The sequence below is a fragment of the Paramisgurnus dabryanus genome, chromosome 2 (assembly GCF_030506205.2).
Source record: "Paramisgurnus dabryanus chromosome 2, PD_genome_1.1, whole genome shotgun sequence".
NCBI lineage: Eukaryota > Metazoa > Chordata > Actinopteri > Cypriniformes > Cobitidae > Paramisgurnus > Paramisgurnus dabryanus.
Window position 1 is genome coordinate 50,287,699 of NC_133338.1, and position 20,499 is coordinate 50,308,197.

Sequence of the window (20,499 nt, forward strand, 5' to 3'; positions counted from 1 at the left end):
AGTATTGTCACTATTGTGAATCAAGTTCATTTTTTATGTATGGCACATTTACAACAGCCAAGGGCTGACCAATTGCTTTCCAGAAGATCATGAATCATAAATGCGTATGCATAAAATGACACAGATCAGCAATATAAACCACATATAAGAACAACAGAAAAATAGACCAAGGTGCATGAGGTTCAGACATGCACAGACCACAGACTAACAATAAAATATCATATAAGAACAGCAGGAGTAAATATGTGTGGCTGAAGAAATAAAAAAAAATCACATGGACTTACAGTCGGATTTATGACTGAATTCAACAAAGTATAATAGTACCATGAAACAAATGTATATTAAGTTGCTTATTTACAATGAATTGCTTGTTTTTTACATTCAGATGTTATGTGAATTTGGAACTGTATGGTTTCAAACAGAAAACTAGATAAAGATATTAGATAAAGACCGTTATACTGTATAGCCCACCAAACAGGAAGTGCTGTTGCAAAAAAAAAAAACAGGTCATGTTGTAACATGCACAAGGTTTCATGCATGTCATATTTAGGAAATCTCTTGTGTCAGTACGGATTTTACAATGAAGCAAAAAAAAAAAGTCCAACATGGGATGGAAACGTTAGGACACATCTTTACTGTAGTTTGGACAGGTCCGTCATAGATTTAATCTCGAAATTGGGCCGTTGCTTTCTGTTCTTCCTCGCTATTAAACACATCCAGATGAAGACATAAAAGCCTGTGAACAGACAGAGCGACTGTCATGAGTTCATATTTTTTGTTTATATTTAGTTTTGGGTTAAAAGAGAAGCAGTGAGGCTGTTTTTTTTATTTCACATCCTCAAAAGTTGCGGCAAGATCATAATGCTCTCCACTATCTCACTGTCACCCAGGGGCGTCATGCACCAATTTTTTTAAGGGGGCACAGTGTGCACAGCTCACAGACATTTGTGCATACACAGACAACAAACGAAATGTATAGAGCTTTCAGTCTTTTCCATGGCACTTACATTTCGAACAATTTGAGCGCCCCTGCCTTCATGCAAAAACCTTCAAAATAAAAGTGTTGACTAACTTTTATATCAAATATTATTCAATTGGAATAATGACATATTGGTATCATATTTACATCTGAAACGGCATGTTTTGTTTATTTATTTTTTAAATAAATGACTTGTTTAATTGTGTCATTAATGCGCTGACTGCAGTGTCTGCCGCCAGAATAAAGTAATGTAACACAATCAAAACACTATCAAAACGGCAAAAATCTCCAAAAAGTGACAAGGATGCAGCACGGAATTGATAATATTGTGCATATTAAACAGATTAAAAGACAAATAACAGATTAATAGACGCTTCTTTGATTTTGTGGTTGCATGCAAAATCCATTTGGCTCAAAAAACCGACGGGGCACTTGCACTTGAATGGGCATGACGCCTCTGCTGTAACCCAATGACCTGGAGACAGGAAATGTTAAAGTCTGTGTGAAGTAAATTCAAGAGAATTGTTTCTATAAATGTTAGAAATGTAATGTTGAAACACGTTGCAAAGATTGTGGAGTATATAGTACTGAATTGTGGAGTTACAGAGTTATTTTCAGTTGTTAATATTCTGAAATTAGACCTACAAATGCGATCTCCGTAACTATTTAACTATGTAAATATTTTCATATTTTTGTATAACATTACTCCCCACAGCAACAATGTTTTTTCCGTTGTGAGTTATCTAATTTTGTGTTATTTTTGGACTTTATTATCTATATTACTGGCAATTGTTTCAATAAAAAATTGAGCATAACATTCGCAAGCCGTAAGTATATTACAAAAATGTACGCAAGAATAACAGTCAACTTTATCATTGTTAACATTCTGAAATGAGACAGTGTTTAATACATATGCAGTCTACAAATGAGACCTCAGGAGAGAACTATTTTGTTTGAGAAAACATTTCCCAGATTCGTGCATCACTTTTTTTGACCCCCTGAAACACTTTTGTTGTCTGCTTGCAGTGCGTTTCTGTATTTGTTCTTGTTGTGAGAATTTGCAGCTTGTTTCTGTATTCGTTCTTGTTGTGAGAATTTGCAGCGCGTTTCTGTATTTGTTTGTGTTGTGAGGATTTACAGCACATTTCTGTATTTTTTTGTGTTGTGAGAATTTACAGCGCATTTCTGTATTTGTTTATGTTGTGAGAATTTACAGTGCATTTCTGTATTTGTTTATGTTGTGAGAATTTACAGCGCATTTCTGTATTTGTTTATGTTGTGAGAATTTACAGTGCATTTCTGTATTTGTTTATGTTGTGAGAATTTACAGTGCATTTCTGTATTTGTTTATGTTGTGAGAATTTACAGCGGATTTCTGTATTTGTTTGTGTTGTGAGAATTTACAGCGCATTTCTGTATTTGTTTATGTTGTGAGAATTTACAGTGCATTTCTGTATTTGGTTGTGTTGTGAGAATTTGCAGGGAATCTCTGTATTCGTTCGTGTTGTGAGAATTTGCAGCGCATTTCTGTGTTTGTGTGTGTTGTGAGAATTTACAACGCGTTTTTGTATTCGTTCGTGTTGTGAGAATTTGCAGCGCATTTCTGTATTCGGTCATGCTGTAAAAATTTGCAGAGCGTTTCTGTATTTGTTCTTGTTGTGAGAATTTGTAGAGCGTTTCTGTATTTGTTCTTGTTGTGAGAATTTGTAGAGCGTTTCTGTATTTGTTCTTGTTTTGAGAATTTGCATCGCATTTCTATATTCGTTCGTGTTGTGAGAATTTGCAGCACATTTCTGTATTCGTTTGTGTTGTGAGAATTTGCAGCACGTTTCTGTATTTGTTTGTGTTGTGAGAATTGGTAGAGCGTTTCTGTATTTGTTCTTGTTGTGAGAATTTGCAGTGCGTTTCTGTATTTGATTGTGTTGTGAGAATTTGCAGCACATTTCTGTATTTGTTCTTGTTGCGAGAATTTGCAGTGCGTTTCTGTATTTGTTTGTGTTGTGAGAATTGGTGGAGCGTTTCTGTATTTGTTCTTGTTGTGAGAATTTGCAGCGCATTTCTATATTTGTTCGTGTTGTGAGAATTTGCAGCACATTTCTGTATTCGTTTGTGTTGTGAGAATTTGCAGTGCGTTTCTGTATTTGTTTGTGAGAATATGCAGCGCATTTCTGTATTTGTTCGTGTTGCGAGTATATGCATATACCCCATATGTGAGGATACAGTATGTGTTGTCAAACTGATGAAAATGTTTTCTTAACTTGCTGGTGTTTTTTTTGCATGTGTTTTCTTTTTTTGCAGTGCAGTGACCTCTGTCAGCCACCGTAGTTTTTCACCGTTCTTTCTGTTTTCAGGATTATTTAGGTGGAGTTAAAATGGTGGCTCAATGACACACTGGAGCCACCGAACATGGCCCCGCCCCTAACACAATGGTGAGCATCCATTCAGGTTGTAGTGGTATTTGAAAGTTGAGAGAGACGGCATCTTTCCCGCTGTCAGAGGACATGCCCAAATCATTTTAGAGAAACTAAGAAAAAATATAATATTGTATTTTACATGGACTTTAAATGTATTAAAGAGTTACCCGAGGTATCTGAATTTGGGTAAATTTGATGCGAGATTCTTAAATATTAACTTTCAATTGAAGACTTTGTAGACATTTATAAGATTTCTGGGTCTTTATCATGGGAAATATCTGAGATGCAGGAGACTTCAGCTAAAGTTTCCATGTTCTCCCCATTTAATGTTAAAGGTGCAGTGTGTAATTTTTAGAAGGATCTCTTGACGGAAATGCAAAATGATATACAAAACTATATTATCAGGGGTGTATAAAGACCTTTTATAATGCACCGTTATGTGTTTATTACCTTAGAACGCGACTCATTTATCTACATACACTGAGGGTCCCCTTACATAGAAGTCACCATTTTGTGCCGCCATATTTCTGCAGAAGCCCTTAATGGACAAATTTTTTTAATAAGTTGTCTCCGACGATGACATGTTTGTCTGGCGGCTACCGTAGCTTCTCTAAAAGCGAGGGGTGAGCAGTCGACTAAGCCATTGGTTGCAATTCGTGACCTCACCACTAGATGCCGCTAAAATTTACACACTGCACCTTTAAGGGGCCATGGCATAAAAATCAGACTTTTTCCCTGTTTAAGTGCTATAATTGGGTTCCCAGTGCTTCTATCAACTTAGAAAATGTGAAAAAAATCAACCCAGTAACTTAGTTTTGGTAAACCATTCTCTACAAGCACATGCATAAGGAGCTCTTATTATAATAATACCGCCCCTTAATCTGCAATATCCAACCACAGCGCTGCCATTTAGTGCAGAGAAAAAGAGAGAAAAAATAATTCACAGCACAATTGAGTTTCAATTGCAACAAACCACCATCATTGTGATCAGTGTTTGCACTTCATCAGCTCATTTGCATTTTAAAGGACACACCCAAAACGCCACATTTTTGCACACACCTACAAAGTGGCAATTTTAACATGCTATAATAAATTATCTATATGGTATTTTGAGCTAAAACTTCACATATGTACTCTGGGGACACCAAAGATTTATTTGACATCTTAAAAAAGTCTTGTGCCATGGCCCCTTTAATTCCTGGCTAGACAAAATAATTGAGATATTAAAGAGATCTCATCTGTCTTTCTTATGCTATACATCTAGCACTTCCCACATTTCCATCTTTCATGATCAAGATATATTTTTCTCTCAAAAGCATACTATAATGCTTTACATCCACTGTAGGTGAGCCTACCTTGTGTTGAGTTGCAGATACAGAAGAGGTATAGAATAGGGTAGTTTGTATATCCAATGGTGAAGAAGGCCAAACCCCACGTGGTTCCCAGCAGACACATGAGACCCAGCACTGTGAGGACATCCTTGCAGGGTGCCACCTTATGTCTTTTGTCCACTTTTCGCATCATACAAATCTTTCTAGACACCGTGATCAAGATTCCTGTGCTGAACAGGAATACGAGGATTAAGTAGGAAATGTTGATGGCATAAGGGGTAGGAAATGTTGTCCAGCAACTGCATTTCAAAAAGAAACGTTTACAAATGTTAGTTAACAAAAGCACTTTGTTTTCTTTCCTTCCACATTTAAAAAAAGAACTTGAATGTGTTTGTATGCACTTAGTGCAAAATACCAATTACAAAGACTTACAATTCTTGTGTTTTATTTAATGATGACATCCTGGAGGGGCCATAAAAATTTTGAGTTTTATTAACTGATAGCAAACTTCCAACAAAAAGTGCGGGAACTCCTGGCAAGAGGACAGAGATCACAGAATGAGAAACATTTTGATCCATTTCATTTTCCATTTTAATTTCTTTTTATTGATCTAGCGCGATCACATAGGCTATACACTCCATTAGCCTATAAAGTATAGGTATAAAATAATTAGAATCAAAAGTGCAGTAGGTAAGGATTAAACGCTGGTATACTTTCCTCATGCTCAATAGTAACTTTCTTATGTTTATAAATGGTTTACGTTTGCAGCTTTACGTAAAATCATTACATTCCATCCTTCTTTTAAAATGTAAGGTGCATCCAAAATAGCGCACAGTGAGATTCTTCATTATTATAATACTACTTGCATATGTTATAAGGTGTGTTCGACTTCATGCAGTGCCGCGCAGACCGATCAGCTGGCGCTGTAGGCATGTAACTGTGACGTATGGTATCAAAGTAGGCAACGCAAGAGCGTTTCGAGAGCAATATAACAGGTAAAACATGTTAAAATATGTTATATTGTTTCATGTAATAAGTTTAAATAAAAAGAAGCAAAAGATGAAACTCTGCTGGAATTTTAATAATATAGGCTTATGTTTCCTGTGATTGTCATGCATACAGTATAAACAGCAACCAAAATATACCAAATATTCAATATAAAGTGTTTTCAGGTTTGCAACTTTTATTAAAAGATTTGCTTTTTTACAAACTCACCGTCTAATTCACTTCATTCGCGAAAATACGTCACACACGTCACTACAACGATGTTTAGTGTCAGAGGCAAATTCACTGGCTGTGTCAGACACTGCATCCAAAAACCCACACTTGTGGTCTTGGCCATTCCAGAGCGCGTGCAAACGACAGGAAGTAAGTGCGCAAGATTGTCCCATGTCTTAAAACTGGCAACGTTTGGTGCCCTAAACCCACACTGGTATAGTCCCAAATGACGCACTTTATGTGGACTTTTGGTCTTGTGGCCAATTGAAGATCAAAGTTCATAAAAGAGGCCCAAGGAACCTTAAAGATTTAAAGACCATTTGTGTGGAGGAATGGGCCAGAATCACTCCTGAGCAATGCAGACGACTGGTCTCACCATACAAGAGGCTTCTAGAAGCTGTAATCACCAACAAAGGCTTTTCTTCAAAGTATTAAATAAAGTGTGTTCAATACTTATTCCCTGTGTCATTTCGCTTTATTTATTAAGACTCAACTTGTATACTTAAATGTTCTGATATCTTTGTATGAATTCAATATTTGGCGTAATGGCTACATCTGGTGGACATTTTGTGTCAATAACCCACTTAGAAATCCCCTTACTGATAAAAATGCTGATGTGTTTTACTAATGCTTATTTTCCCGGTTTTGCTCATGAATTTCACATAAAGTTAACATGATAAGTGACACAAACACAAATTTTCAATTAGTGCCCTAAAAAAATGCAGAATTTTAAGTAACTCTTATTTATTTTACATTACAGTGTTTTTTTGTTATTTCTGTTTATTTCAAGGTTTAAAAACAATTAAATATTGATATGTGTGGTCTCAGATCTTTGCACTCCACTTTATAAATTTATATAAAGTGCTTGACAAATTTATTAGAGCACCTGTCGATTTGTCTCCAAGATCGCAGTGGATAAGACACATGCCTTTGGTTCGAATACACTGTGACACACCATTGTGTCCCTGAGCAAGACACTTAACCCCTAGTTGCTCCAGAGGCGTCTGACCTCTGACATATATAGCAATTGTAAGTTTGGTGCCCTAAACCCACACTGGTATAGTCCCAAATGATGCACTTTATGTGGACTTTTGGTCTTGTGGCCAATTGCGTGTGCTCGCTTACTGTACGAGTCCGTAGGGTGTCCCATCTGCCCTTTGTCACATCTGACATCACAGGTATTCAGGCCAATCACAACATACATATTAGCTGGCCAATCAGGTACACAAAGCTTTTCAGAGTTTTGTACAAAATCATATGTCAGCTGGAAATGTGACGCTCCTTACCATGCTTGAAAGATTTGCTCACAATGCAGTGCTAACAGGAGTTAACTTGCAGGCTGTGAGTCCAGATATTCATGTCCACTAGAACACTTGGGCCAAATACAGGAATACGTCATGTAAGTGGTCAAGTGCAAATACCGCAAGTGGGTATTTGGATGCAGCCACACTTGCGGTCTTGGCCACTCAAGAGCGCGTGTACACAACAGGAGGTAAGTGCGCATGACTGTCCCATGTCCTAAAACTGGTGCAGTGGCCTTAACCCACACTAAACACACATTATCTCATATATCGCTTCGGAGCGGTATTTAAGACTAAGCGTATCCCATCATGCATCATGTTCTGGATGAAAATCGTGAGATTTTTGCCCAACCCTCTTGAGATGTCATGAAAACTTACAATTTTAAGTTATATGACATATTTTGGTGGTAAAACAGAATGTGTTGCAAATTTTATTGTTGCAAACAACTGCTTTTATCACATAATTAAAAAAAACATAATTGTGTCATTTATTCAGGGTGTACTGAATAAACAATAAAGCTGCATGCACAGTTTTACAGTACAAATAAAACGTACAAATATATATTTTAAGTAGCCTAAATAATAAACATTAATGTTATGGTGCAAATTGCTGCCACTACCTGGTTTGACGTTTTTACACTTGCTAAGTGTGTCCCATCATGTGAATAATTCTGCATGCAGGCTTGGGATCTTCATACACATTACAAGACTTGAGCCAAATAGAGGAAATCCGTCAGGTAAGTGGTCAAGTGCAAAGACCGCAAGTGTGGGTATTTGAACACAGCCACTACCTTGTTTTTATTCACTCATTCAAGTGGACTATATTAGCAAACTAATGTAGAGAATATTAAATGAGGGTATAGGGGATATTTAGATACCCCAGGAGTGGGGTGGAGGAGGGATGCTGTTAAAATGGTCATGGGACAGAGGTAAGGGATGGCTATATAGAGAGACCTCTTTGTGCTGATTAATTGGATTACATGGATAACCATGCTCCATTCAAACTTAGTTAAATAAACTTCATTAAAAAAAGTATGTTTTTCTCACCCCATCCAAACAGAGAGAGCTTGACCATGTAGTGCTTGATGTGAATGTTGAAGACTCTGATCATAAGAAGATAGAGGTGCAGAGCTTCAATGGCCATCCAGGTGAAACAACACAACAGACTGTAGTGTATCGTCACAGCAATAAACACACAAACTTCCTTTAAAGTCAGTGTGGCGGCCCATTCACTGAGCATAAAGCTGATGTTGAGGAGAAACAGAGCAGCACTGAGAGACACATGGATGCTGGTGGACACTTCTTTCCTGGCATTACTGAAAAATACACAACATCTTTATTGATAAAAGGCACATATACAGCGGGGGGAAATAAGTTTTTGACATCAGTATTTTTTATCAGTAGGGGGATTTCTAAGTGTGCTATTGACACAAAAAAATCAGAACATTTAAGTATACAAGTTGAGTCATAATAAATAAAGTGAAATGACACAGGGAATAAGTATTGAACACATGAAAAGAAAAAGGTGCAAAATGGCATAGAAAGCCAGGAGATCATCAGAAATCTGTCAGCATTGATAGACAAACCCTGCTCTCTATCAGTACTAATTGATATCAGCTGCTTTAGTCCTAATTGGTGGCCTATAAATGCATATCATTACCCAGGAGGCACACAGGAAAGAATTCATGATGGGTTAAAGCAAAGAACTCTCTCAAGATATTCGTAATCTTAGCGTTGAAAAGCATTTTGATGGGAATGGTTATGGGTGCATTTCCAGAATGCTGAATGTTCCTGTGAGCACTGTCTGGGCCATTTTCCGGAAATGTAAAGAGCATCACTTCACTATAAACCGGCCAGGATCAGGTGCTCCACTTAAGATCCCTGTCCAAGGAGTCCAAAGAATAATCAGGAGAGTTCTCCAAGAGCCAAGAATCACTCAGGCAGAACTTCAGGAAGACCTTGCATCAGTACTGTTGTTTCAAAGAAAACTATAAGCAATGCACTGAACCGCCATTGCATCCATGCACGCACTCCATTGCCGAACAAAAAGTATGTTGAGTTAAAGTTTGCGAAAGAGCATTTGGAGAAGCCTGTCGATTATCGGGAGACTATAGTATGGTCAGATGAAAGCAAAATGTAACTTTTTGACAGTCATTCTACACCATGTTTGGAGGAGAAACCACCCTAAGAACACCATACCAACAGTTAAGTTTGGGGGTGGAAGCATCATGGTTTGGGGCTGCTTGTCAGCAAGGGGTACTGGCAGACTTCATATTATTGAAGGCAGGATGAATGGAGAAATGTACCGGGACATTCTGGATAAAAATCTGCTGCCATCTGAAGAGAACTGAAGATCAAAGTTCATAAAAGAGGCCCAAGGAACCCTCAAGATTTAAAGACCATTTGTGTGGAGGAATGGGCCAGAATCACTCCTGAGCAATGCAGACGACTGGTCTCACCATACAAGAGGCTTCTAGAAGCTGTAATCACCAACAAAGGCTTTTCTACAAAGTATTAAATAAAGTGTGTTCAATACTTATTCCCTGTGTCATTTCGCTTTATTTATTAAGACTCAACTTGTATACTTAAATGTTCTGATATCTTTGTATGAATTCAATATTTGGCGTAATGGCTACATCTGGTGGACATTTTGTGTCAATAACCCACTTAGAAATCCCCTTACTGATAAAAATGCTGATGTGTTTTACTAATGCTTATTTTCCCCGCTGTAGCTCATGAATTTCACATAAAAAAGTTATCATGATAAGTGACACAAACACAAAGTTTCAATTAGTACCCTAAAAAATGCTGATTTTAAGTAACTCTTATTTATTTTAAATTACAGTGTTTTTTTGTTATTTCTGTTTATTTCAAGGTTTAAAAACAATTAAATATTGATATGTGTGGTCTCAGATCTTTGCACTCCACTTTATATATTTATATAAAGTGCTTAACAAATTTATTAGAGCACCTGTCGATTTGTCTCCAAGATCGCAGTGGATAAGACACATGCCTTTGGTTCGAATACACTGTGACACACCATTGTGTCCCTGAGCAAGACACTTAACCCCTAGTTGCTCCAGAGGCGTCTGACCTCTGACATATATAGCAATTGTAAGTCAATTGGATAAAAGCGTCAGCTAAATGAATAAGTAAGTAAGAAAAGTTGTCACTGGGTTGGTACCTTTTCAAAAAATATTGTGCTCACACATACTCACATGATGGATTAACCATTACCGAAAAAAATTATTTTGGTAATCACCAATAGGCTACTCTGTTTGTTTCGGACAGCAGTGACACAATCCTTACATTGGGTAGTGCTCTAATAAATTTATCAAGTAATGTATATGAACCTAAATACATATATTTAAACCAGAAGGTACATTACCTATCAACACTATAAGACAACATGGAGACGGCACAGAACAATGCAGACAGACTGCAGCCTATGTAGCTGATGATCGACAATATTTCCCAGTGATATTTGTCAATTTCCGCATTAGTCTGTTCAGGATGGACAGATAGAAACAAGCATGAGGGAGTGAAACTCAAACAGCGCCAACACACAAAGTAAATCATTTCTGACTGCTTTCTTTACTCAGGATTTATAGCTGGATACTCACTAGAAGCACAGCAAATGGCGTCATATGATCACACGAACACTCCACAAAACTGTCATTGCTCTGATCGGTCAAACAACCATCACTTTTCCACATGTTGTCAACTATTGTAAGTGACATTAAACGTGAAACCTTGGGTATCTCTATATTTGATACTTGAAGTATAAAACCATATCATGTTATGCTAATCTTCTAATTCAACAACAAAATAAATCTTACCTTTATCATCATAGAACTGACATGAAATGCTGAGGTTCTGCTTAAACATAAAAACAAAATTAATAATAATAATAATACATAAACAATAATCCAACCTATTTTGAGGAAATGAAGTGTACAAACTTACAGTGTCATTTCTGATTTTCTCTACTATGAACTGTATTTTAAGTGAATTTTTCAAATTCTTAATATCGTATCCAGGAACTTCAATCCGTATGATCTTGGATATAATCTTGGATTCACTTTTCAGACTAATCTAAAAAAAAAGATTAGCAGATTTACAAATTATGCTCATTGTAATTAAATTTTCAATTGAAAATCTTTATGATAATATCCACATCAACAGTTTCTATTAGCTAAAACACTCCAAGACAATGATTTAACCTTACCCTAAAGTGTTCATCTGATATGTATTTCACTATACCAACTTTCGGCTGGGCCGCTGTGACCTTTTGGAAAGCCTCCACTGGGATCCCTATTTGTTGCATTGGTAAATCAGGGTCATCACTATAAACCTTAAAAGCAAAAAAAGAGTTAAGAGTCAGTCTCCATAATCTCCTACTTTCCTCTATGCCTTTAATGAACATAGTATATTGTACTGCTTTCATAATTTACATCTACATTTACACATTTAAAAGATGCTTTAATCCAAAACGACTTATAGCTCATTACAAAGATACATTTGATCAGCAACTTTTAAAGATAAATGTGTTTTGCGATGCCATAAGAAAACATTTTGACTAAACATTCAGAAGAACCCTGTTCAAAAGGTTCTTTAGATTATAAAAAGGTAAAAAGAAATGGTTCTTCTAAGAACCTTTGAGCAACCAAAAAGGTTCTTCTGTGGCATAAGGAGCCCGTTAAAGGTGCAGTGTGTAAATTTTAGCGGCATCTAGTGGTGAGGTTTCAAATTGCACCCAACAGCTCAGTCTACGGCTCATCCCTCGCTTTTGAAACGCATAGAGAAGCTCCGCTAGCTGCGTTAGGACAAACACGTCATGGTCAGAGACAACTTGGTAAACAAAGTTTGTTTGTTAAGGGCTTCTGTAGAAACACGGTGACACAAAATGGCGACTTCCATGTAAAGGAATAGATAAAAACGGCTCATTTAAAAAAAAAGATAATGATTCGTTATGAAAGGTCTTTATAAACTACTGATAATAAAATTATGTATATTACATTGCATTTCTGTCAAGGAATTCTTCTAAAAATTACACACTGCACCTATAAGCACCTTTATTTTAAGAGTTTATGTGTGCTTTTTGGGTTTACAAATTATAGTAGGTATACGTATATTTGGACACTGGGATTATTTTTTGCAAAACGAAGCTGAGGTGGCTGGTTGCTGAAACCACGCCTGCCTAACTTGACTCTAGTGACAGCAGTGTCAGTTCACCCGTCACTCAATTGGTCACACCGTAATTTATGCAGAAGATTAAGGCTTAATATAATTTAAGCGGATGAGAAACAAAAAAATTCACCCCCCTAACAGTTGTCATGAAGGGCAAAATTAGCTATATAGACCAAACATTTTTTTTTGTACCAGGCTGTAAACATATTTTTCTGCTCTAAAGATGGGCATTTTAACATGGGTGTCTATGGGAATTAATTCCCTTTTAGAGCCTCAAGTGGCCAGTCGATGAATTGCAGTTTAAATCACTTTCGTATTGGCTTCATCAGAGAGATCGGAAGGTTGCCCCTCAGTAAGCCTACAAAATACGTCAACCCTGTGCCATAGGGTAGCGGTATTTGAAAGTTGAGAATGGGTGTGGTTCCAGATAAAATAGATTACTGCCAACAACAACAATAATCTGTTTGAAGATCAATTTCTGTGCATTGTCACAATAATAATTTCACAGATAAGACTCTAGTAATACCGTGTTTACCCAGCATAAGATAGAAATGAGATAAATGAGAGTCTTACAAGTGGCACGTCGACTAGCACAATGTCCGTCGTGCTCATATTCACATTAACCACACTCAGTTCAAAATCCTCATTACTGTAGATGCTGGACTGGTTAGTAAAGTTTATAACGTTGTGTATGGCTTTCTGCTCCACCCTGGACAATGGTAAGATAAACATAAAGCCAAAATTTAAAGGATAATACTTTAACAAACAACCATTAAAATGTAAAGTTTTTATTTACCCGGTGTATAGAACAAAGGTGTCCGGCTGGAAGGTATCCAGACACATTCCTTTAATTTTCGGAATGTTTGACAGATCTTGCAGCCTCATCTGTGTATCTTTTGTGTTCAAGAGGCTTCGTAACTCTTCTGGCAAGCATGCTACCACAATACAAGATGAGTTACTGTTTTCTGTGACAGGTGGGAAAATAAACAAAGGTACAGGTAACTGCAAAATTAAATATACAGTATTAAAATTAGGGAACTTAAAAGAAAATACCACAGTTTTTCAATATTTTACACCACAGTTTTTCAACATTTTATATTTATGTTTTTACCTCAACTTAGATGCATTAATTCATACCTATCTTTTTTTAATGCTTGCACTTAATCTTTGTACAGTGCGTCGTGAATGTGTTAGCATTTAGCCTAGCCCCATTCATTCCTAAGGATCCAAACAGGGATGAATTTAGAAGCCACCAAACACTTTCCCTATTTAAAGACTGTTACATGATAGTTACACGAGTAAGTATGGTGGATTAAAATAAAACTTTTTAAGCAGATAAAAATGAGCACTATATCGTATGGCGGAAGAGCACTTAGGCCCTGTTTACATTAGAGCAGGGGTTTTTCAAACTTTTTGTGTGTGTGGACCACTATTTGTAATCAAGAATTTTCGCGGACCACCTCATAATACTTATTATAAAATATGTCTACACAAAGTCCTGAATTATTCTGCACATCTAAATAGTCTTACTAGCACTAAAACTATAACTGGTCATCACATCAGTGCAAAAGGTTTCTTAAAAGAAAGTTTACTGCAAAAAACGGCTGCCACATATTCATACACCAATCCATTTTGTACGGCACTGAACTTGAATGTCACGGCCGAGCGCCACTGGCCTATTTTATCACACAATAACTTGACAATTTAAAACTGAAATTGAAAACGATCCTTGTTTATACTGGAATTTTAAAAAGGATCTTCATCCACACTATACACGACCATAAACGCATAAAACATGACCAGTCACGTAACTGGGCATGCGCATAAAAGTGTAAAATAACTTATTACTCTAATAATAGCTTACCTTTGCGCATTTATGCAGTCTAGGGGTGTGCGATATTGACAAAAATTCATACCTGGATCCTTTGCAGGCAACTACAACAGACACTATTTTTGAACCTATAAAAATGTGTTTCAAGCTTTCAAGTGAACGGAACTAAACTTATCTGCCCTTACCTATCGCTGTTTAGTGCATGTGTGTTCCCTCACACGTGTTCTCCGACAAAAAAAGCATGTGCGGATAAAGTATAAAAAATTAATATGACGTTAATTTTTAAACGTTTTATTAATTTATATTCACAAAACTTATCAACGAAACATCGATTAAAATTAAGAGATAAATTATATGAAACGAAATTCATTTTAAAGTGGCAAACAAAACTTAAATAATGTCTGACCCATTACAATTCTCCCTTCATATTGGCCTTTACAACTCCCTATATGGCGTTTAAAATTACAGTCTATCTTTTGTAATAAGCTAAATAAATTTAAACAAAACAACAACATTACAACAATATTCAAACCCAACAATTCTCAAACATAAATATAAAACAGATATTATCTATAAGGATACATGTTAAAACAATTTGATATAGCGTTTATAATAGCTGGTTGGTAGATGTTTACTATTTTTGGCAAAACCTCCGTTGCAAACCTCCATTTACCTGAATAAAAATAATTTTTACTTTGAAAATGATGCGCTCTCACGTTAACATCATCTGTTCGTTTACATAAGACTCCGTCTTTTTAAAGGATAAACGCATTAATGTAAGCATAGCCTTAGTTTGCAGCACTTCGACGTCGGCGCACAGTAACATCATCACTCCTGACTACTCACCCTCTTGCTCAAACTGATATAGTTCTCATTTTTATCCACTTAAAAAATCGCCACATTTTATTTTGTACCACCATACTTACTCATGTAACTACTCATGTCTTTAAATAGGGAAAACATGGAAGTGTTTGGTGGCTTCTAAAATCATCCCTGTTTGGATCCTAAGGAATGAATGGGGCTAGGCTAAATGCTAACACATTCACGATGCGCTGTACAAAGATTAAAAGTGCACGCATAGAAAAAAGATGGATATGTATTAATTTGTCTAAGTTGAGGTAAGAACATAGTCAAATATTGAAAAACTGTGGTGTTTTCCTTTAAAAGATTCCTTACAGCGATGCCATAAAATAATTTTTGGTTCCTCAAAGAATCATTCAGTTTTTGAATTCTTATGTTCTTATGTAATCTAAAAAAAACGTAGTCACTACAAATTTTTTTTGAAAACAGAATGTTAAAGGTTCTTTATGGAACCATTCAGCCAAAAATATTTCTTTTAGATCATCGCAAAGCACCTTTATTTACTTAAAGGGATAGTTCACCAAAAAATAAACAATCTGTCATCAACACGAATAAATATATTTTAACGAATGTTTGTAACCAAACTGGGGGGTGTTTCCCGAACGTTGTTCCGAACGTTGTTACTTGCTGCTGAACCAACATAGTACGATGCATAGTTGGAGAATTGAACTACCTCGTCACGACTGTTTCCCGAAAGAATAGTAACTTTTTCACACATTCGTTGTTTGAACCACGTTGGTTTAACAACATAGTTGATGATGTCACGTGTGAGGTGAAGTACTAATTAATCTGTGCAAATCGATTTAATGTCAGATTATTGCTGTAAATAACATATATTGCACCGGGAGACTGATTTTGTTATCGTGATTTTAGTTTTCTGTTATTTATTTTCAAGATTTTTCATTCATGCGCAAGTTCCCTCTTACCTCACTCTTCCCAGGGATTCCCCAGGGTCTTAAAGCTAGTATGACTGGCATAGGTGTCATTTACACTGGGGACGCTGGGGACATGTCCCCACCACTTTTTGAAATGGCTGATTTTGTCCCCACCACTTTTTGAAAGCATTTGGTAAAAATGTTCTGAAAAATAAAACAATACCTGTGCGACTTACACTGCAAAAATGACTTTCTTACTTAGTATTTTTGTCTTGTTTTCAGTAGAAATATCAAAAAATTCTTAAATCAAGATATATTTTCTTGATAAGCAAAATGACCAAAGAAAATAAGTCTAGTTTTTAGACAAAAATAAACAATTTGAGTGAATTTGTGATTAAAACAAGCAAAAATATCTGTCAATAGGGTGAGAAAAAAAATCTAAAAATAAGATTTTCACAAATTCACTTAAATTATATAGTTTTTATCTAAAAACGAGACTCATCAAGAAAATACATCTTGATTTAAGAATTTTAAGATATTTCTACTGAAATCAAGACAAAAATACTAAGTAAGAAAGTCAGATTTTCAAGAAAAAAATCTTAGTATTTTTGTCTTGTTTTCAGTAAAAATATCTAAAAATTCTTAAATTTTAGATGCTTTTTCTTGATGAGCAAAAAATCTAGTTTTTAGACCAAAAATATCAAATTTAAGTGATTTTGTGCATAAAACAAGCAAAAAAATCTGCCAATGGGGTAAGCAATTTTTTCTTGAATTTTTCTTGAATTTAGTGTTTAAGAAAAATGTTCACGATTTTTTGCTTACCCCATTGGCAGATTTTTTTGCTTGTTTATGCACAGAATCACTTACATTTAGTATTTTTGGTCTAAAAACTAGACTTATTTTCTTAGGTCATTTTGCTCATCAAGAAAATGCATCTTAATTTAAGAGTTTTAAGATATTTTTACTGAAATCAAGACAAAAATACTAAGATTTATTTTTCATTAATAATTTTTTGCAGTGTACGACTGGTTTTGTGGTCCAGGGTCACATATGTTGTGTTGTATGGTGTGTTTTCTTTTACATAATAATGAAATTCATTGTAATCAGTGACTTTACGCGCTGCTGTTTTCTACAGTATGGTGCTTTGGCACTGTTCGGTTGAGCTGGTGTTGTAGGGACTGTTACATGTACAGTCAACATTGTTGAGGGTTTTATGCTGAGTATTTTTGTGTTGTTGACTGGCCTACTACGCTATGCCCATTTTTGATGGGCCGTTATTCAATATTTTTCCCATCCTGCTGTAATGTTTTTTCATCTGATCTTTTGTCCCCACCACTTTTCAAAACAAACTGACGCCCCTGATGACTGGTCACATGCGCAGTTTTCAAATGCAGCGCTTTAATTCTGTTTACAAACTTAAAGACATAAAATACATTTTGTATATATTTAGAATGATGGATATAGAATGTAATACATGTTTTTTTGCTTATTTTGTTCAAAACCATGATCAACGTAAGTCTACATATTAAAATAACAAGGAACGATGCTTCTAACGACAGGTCAAGAGCTGTCGTTCAAACCACACAAGTTTGCGATGCAACTTGCAAATGTTCGTTTGAACCAAATGGTTAAACTTTGTCAGTAACGACTAACGATGCTTTTGGGAATCGCACCCCTGTTCATGAACCTAATTCACTTAGTATTATTTTTCCTATAAGTAAAAAGGGCTCATGATCGGTTTGGTTACAAACATACCTTTTTGTTCATCAGAACAAAGAAATTTATACAGGTTTGTAAGAACATGAAAGTGAGTAAATTATGACAGAATAAAAATTTTATGGTGACCTATACCTTTAAGAGTGTTGCCTATATATGAGTATTTCTCCCAACGTTAAGGTATAACTCAATAAATTCAATAAACAAAGACAGGTCATGCTTACCTATGGTGAAATTGACTTTTGTTTCTTCATTAAGGGTCACGCATGCATTTATGTCTATTGGTGTGGTAAAGTTTTTGTTAACATTGAAAAAGGAACATTCGATATAGCAAGAGTAGCTCCTGAAATTACAATATAACCGTTCAGCGGTGTCAGTCACGTTAATGTTGAGTCCAGCTGAATCAGAGAGGTTAAGCCTCATTGTAGTTTTATTCTCCAACGTTAGAGTTCCTTGATAAATGAGAGAAAGAAAAAAAATAAAAGATCTGTTGTGAAATTCCCCTCGATTAAAAGATCAAATTTTGAAAATACAATAAATAATTAATTAATTTTCGTAAGGGTTGTGTATATTTGATATCTTATTTTAATAGGACGTTATCAAGTCCCTGGCATTTAGTACACGAAAAAGGCCAAAGGAAATATGTCGTAATAAATTTAAATGTAGTTGTTGAAACATTTAATTATGAGGGAGCATCGGGTTCTAAATGCACAAACAAGGAAATAGGTTGTAATAAATTTAGTTAACAAATTTTGAACCCGGTGCTCGCTTATAATTAAATGTTTCAACAAATACATTTTAATTTATTACGACCTATTTCCTTATGCATGCATTTCGTGTAGTCTACTAAATGCCAGGGACTTGATGACTTCCCATCAAGATGGGATATCAAATATACACAACTTTAAAGTTTATTAATATTAAGCTTTTAAGTCAAAAAGAGAGATCCAGTTGATCGTAGTTTAACTGGCAATGTAATCTCGTATTATTATAAGTAATGAAGTGATGTTTACCCTTAATATATGTAATACAAGTTTCTCCAGCATCCATGTTATAGATCACAACCAGAAGCAGGAGTGTCATATATAAAACTCTCTGGAATAACTTATGTAGTTTGGAAGTGAAAAAACAGAGACGAAAATTACAACAGAGTAAAAACAGTAAAACAAACCTTTTTAATTTTCCGGTAACACTTTACAATAATGTTGTATTTGTTAACAATAAGTTAATGCATTAGCTAACATGAACTTACAATGAACAATAGTTCTACAAGATTAATTAATCTTAGTTTATGTTAATTTTTGTAACACATTTATAAAATCAAACGATGTAACTGTTAACATTAATTCATGCACCATGAACTAACATGAATAACTGTTAACATTGACTAACATTAACAAGAATTAATACATGCTGAAAAACGATATTGTTCAATATTTGTTTATTTAATGCACTAACTAATGTTTACTAATACAGCCTTATTGCAAAGCATTACTAATTTTCCAGTAAAATGTTCTTCACAAAATTTTGATCAGGTGGCTTACTTAAAAAAATACATGCAAAAAATATGACTATATATTCATATGAACTCTGCTGTGGGTTTTCTCTACTTACCATTCTGTCATTCGTGATCGTTGTTACAGCTCTGTAATGCACACACTGAGAAATAAACATGTATTTGTCATTCATATTCAAATTCTGTTCAGGAAATGTCCATGCACCAGTGACATAACACAATGTCTTTTCATCACACTGGGTTTATGGCAGTCATTTGCATTTATGTGACGGTTGTATTTTTTCTTGTTTACAGAGCTGTTGCAGTGAGCAGTCTAGTGAAACCCAGCAGAGAGACGTTTGTTGCACAGTTATACAACTGAAATATAATTTAGATTTTATTTAGATTCAAATGTATTTGATATCACCTTAACAAACACGCGCTTACCTCAATAGAATCTGGACCTTCTTTTGATAGACCCGCCCCACAGATACGCAACCCAGGCAATGATTTCGGTAAGTAGATGCCCCTTACTGCTGATTGGCTACAAGTGTTTCCGACTCTCTTTTTCACAGTGTTTTACAAAAATCATACACCCCGCCTTTAACATCTTGGTGAAGATGCTATGGATTTTGGTCTTACAATCTACACATTGTCAGAAAAAATGTCCCAAGCTGTCACTGGGGCAGTAGCAAAATACTAATATGTACCATTTAGGTACAGATATGTATATATTTGATACCATTATGTAACTTTGAGATACTAAAATGCACTCTTTGGTACTATTATGTACCTCTGAGGTACTACTATTACAGTTTTTCCTCAGTCTCTTTGTGGTATTTTTCAGATTAGAAATACATTTTTCAAAACACTTTGTTCAACCTTAACATCATCAAGTTGAACACAACATAAGCTCAATTTCTCATTGTTTTGAAAAAAATTGCAAATGCTTTGGTACAATCACGCAGATGATTATGTACAATTGTCTGCTGTTTGCTAGATTTTTAACTGCTTTTGTCATTTTCATCAAAATAATTTAGGAATTAGTTCAAGTTTAAAATTGTTGACCTAATCTGTTACTGTAAGCATGCTTTTCTGTTTTTTTAAATGTGAACTAAATTGATAAATTGCCGTCATGTGAATATTGACATTTTGAATTATAAACAATTGTGACATTTCTTACAGTGTACAGTGAACCTTTCCAATTATGTAATTTTTTTTTGTACTGTAAAATATGATTTTTTTTTTAAATCACAATGTGTGTAATTTGTTTACAGAAAAAAGTTAA

At 35.3% G+C, this 20,499-nt stretch overlaps 1 protein-coding gene across 1 annotated transcript; it reads right to left on the minus strand.

Annotated features, from left to right (window-relative positions):
- Positions 1 to 607: 607 nt before the first annotated feature.
- On the minus strand, positions 608 to 19,541 carry LOC135743744 (adhesion G-protein coupled receptor G5-like). The gene is made up of 14 exons (XM_065261562.1): positions 19,331 to 19,541; positions 18,730 to 18,820; positions 17,941 to 18,168; positions 13,230 to 13,398; positions 13,007 to 13,142; positions 11,472 to 11,597; positions 11,210 to 11,338; positions 11,083 to 11,119; positions 10,867 to 10,967; positions 10,632 to 10,747; positions 8,291 to 8,559; positions 5,157 to 5,256; positions 4,749 to 5,023; positions 608 to 736 (listed from the first exon to the last, which is right to left on the minus strand). The coding sequence occupies exons 1-14, from the start codon at positions 19,403 to 19,405 to the stop codon at positions 633 to 635; spliced, it is 1,956 nt and encodes a 651-aa protein (XP_065117634.1). The 5' UTR covers positions 19,406 to 19,541; the 3' UTR covers positions 608 to 632.
- Positions 19,542 to 20,499: the final 958 nt, after the last annotated feature.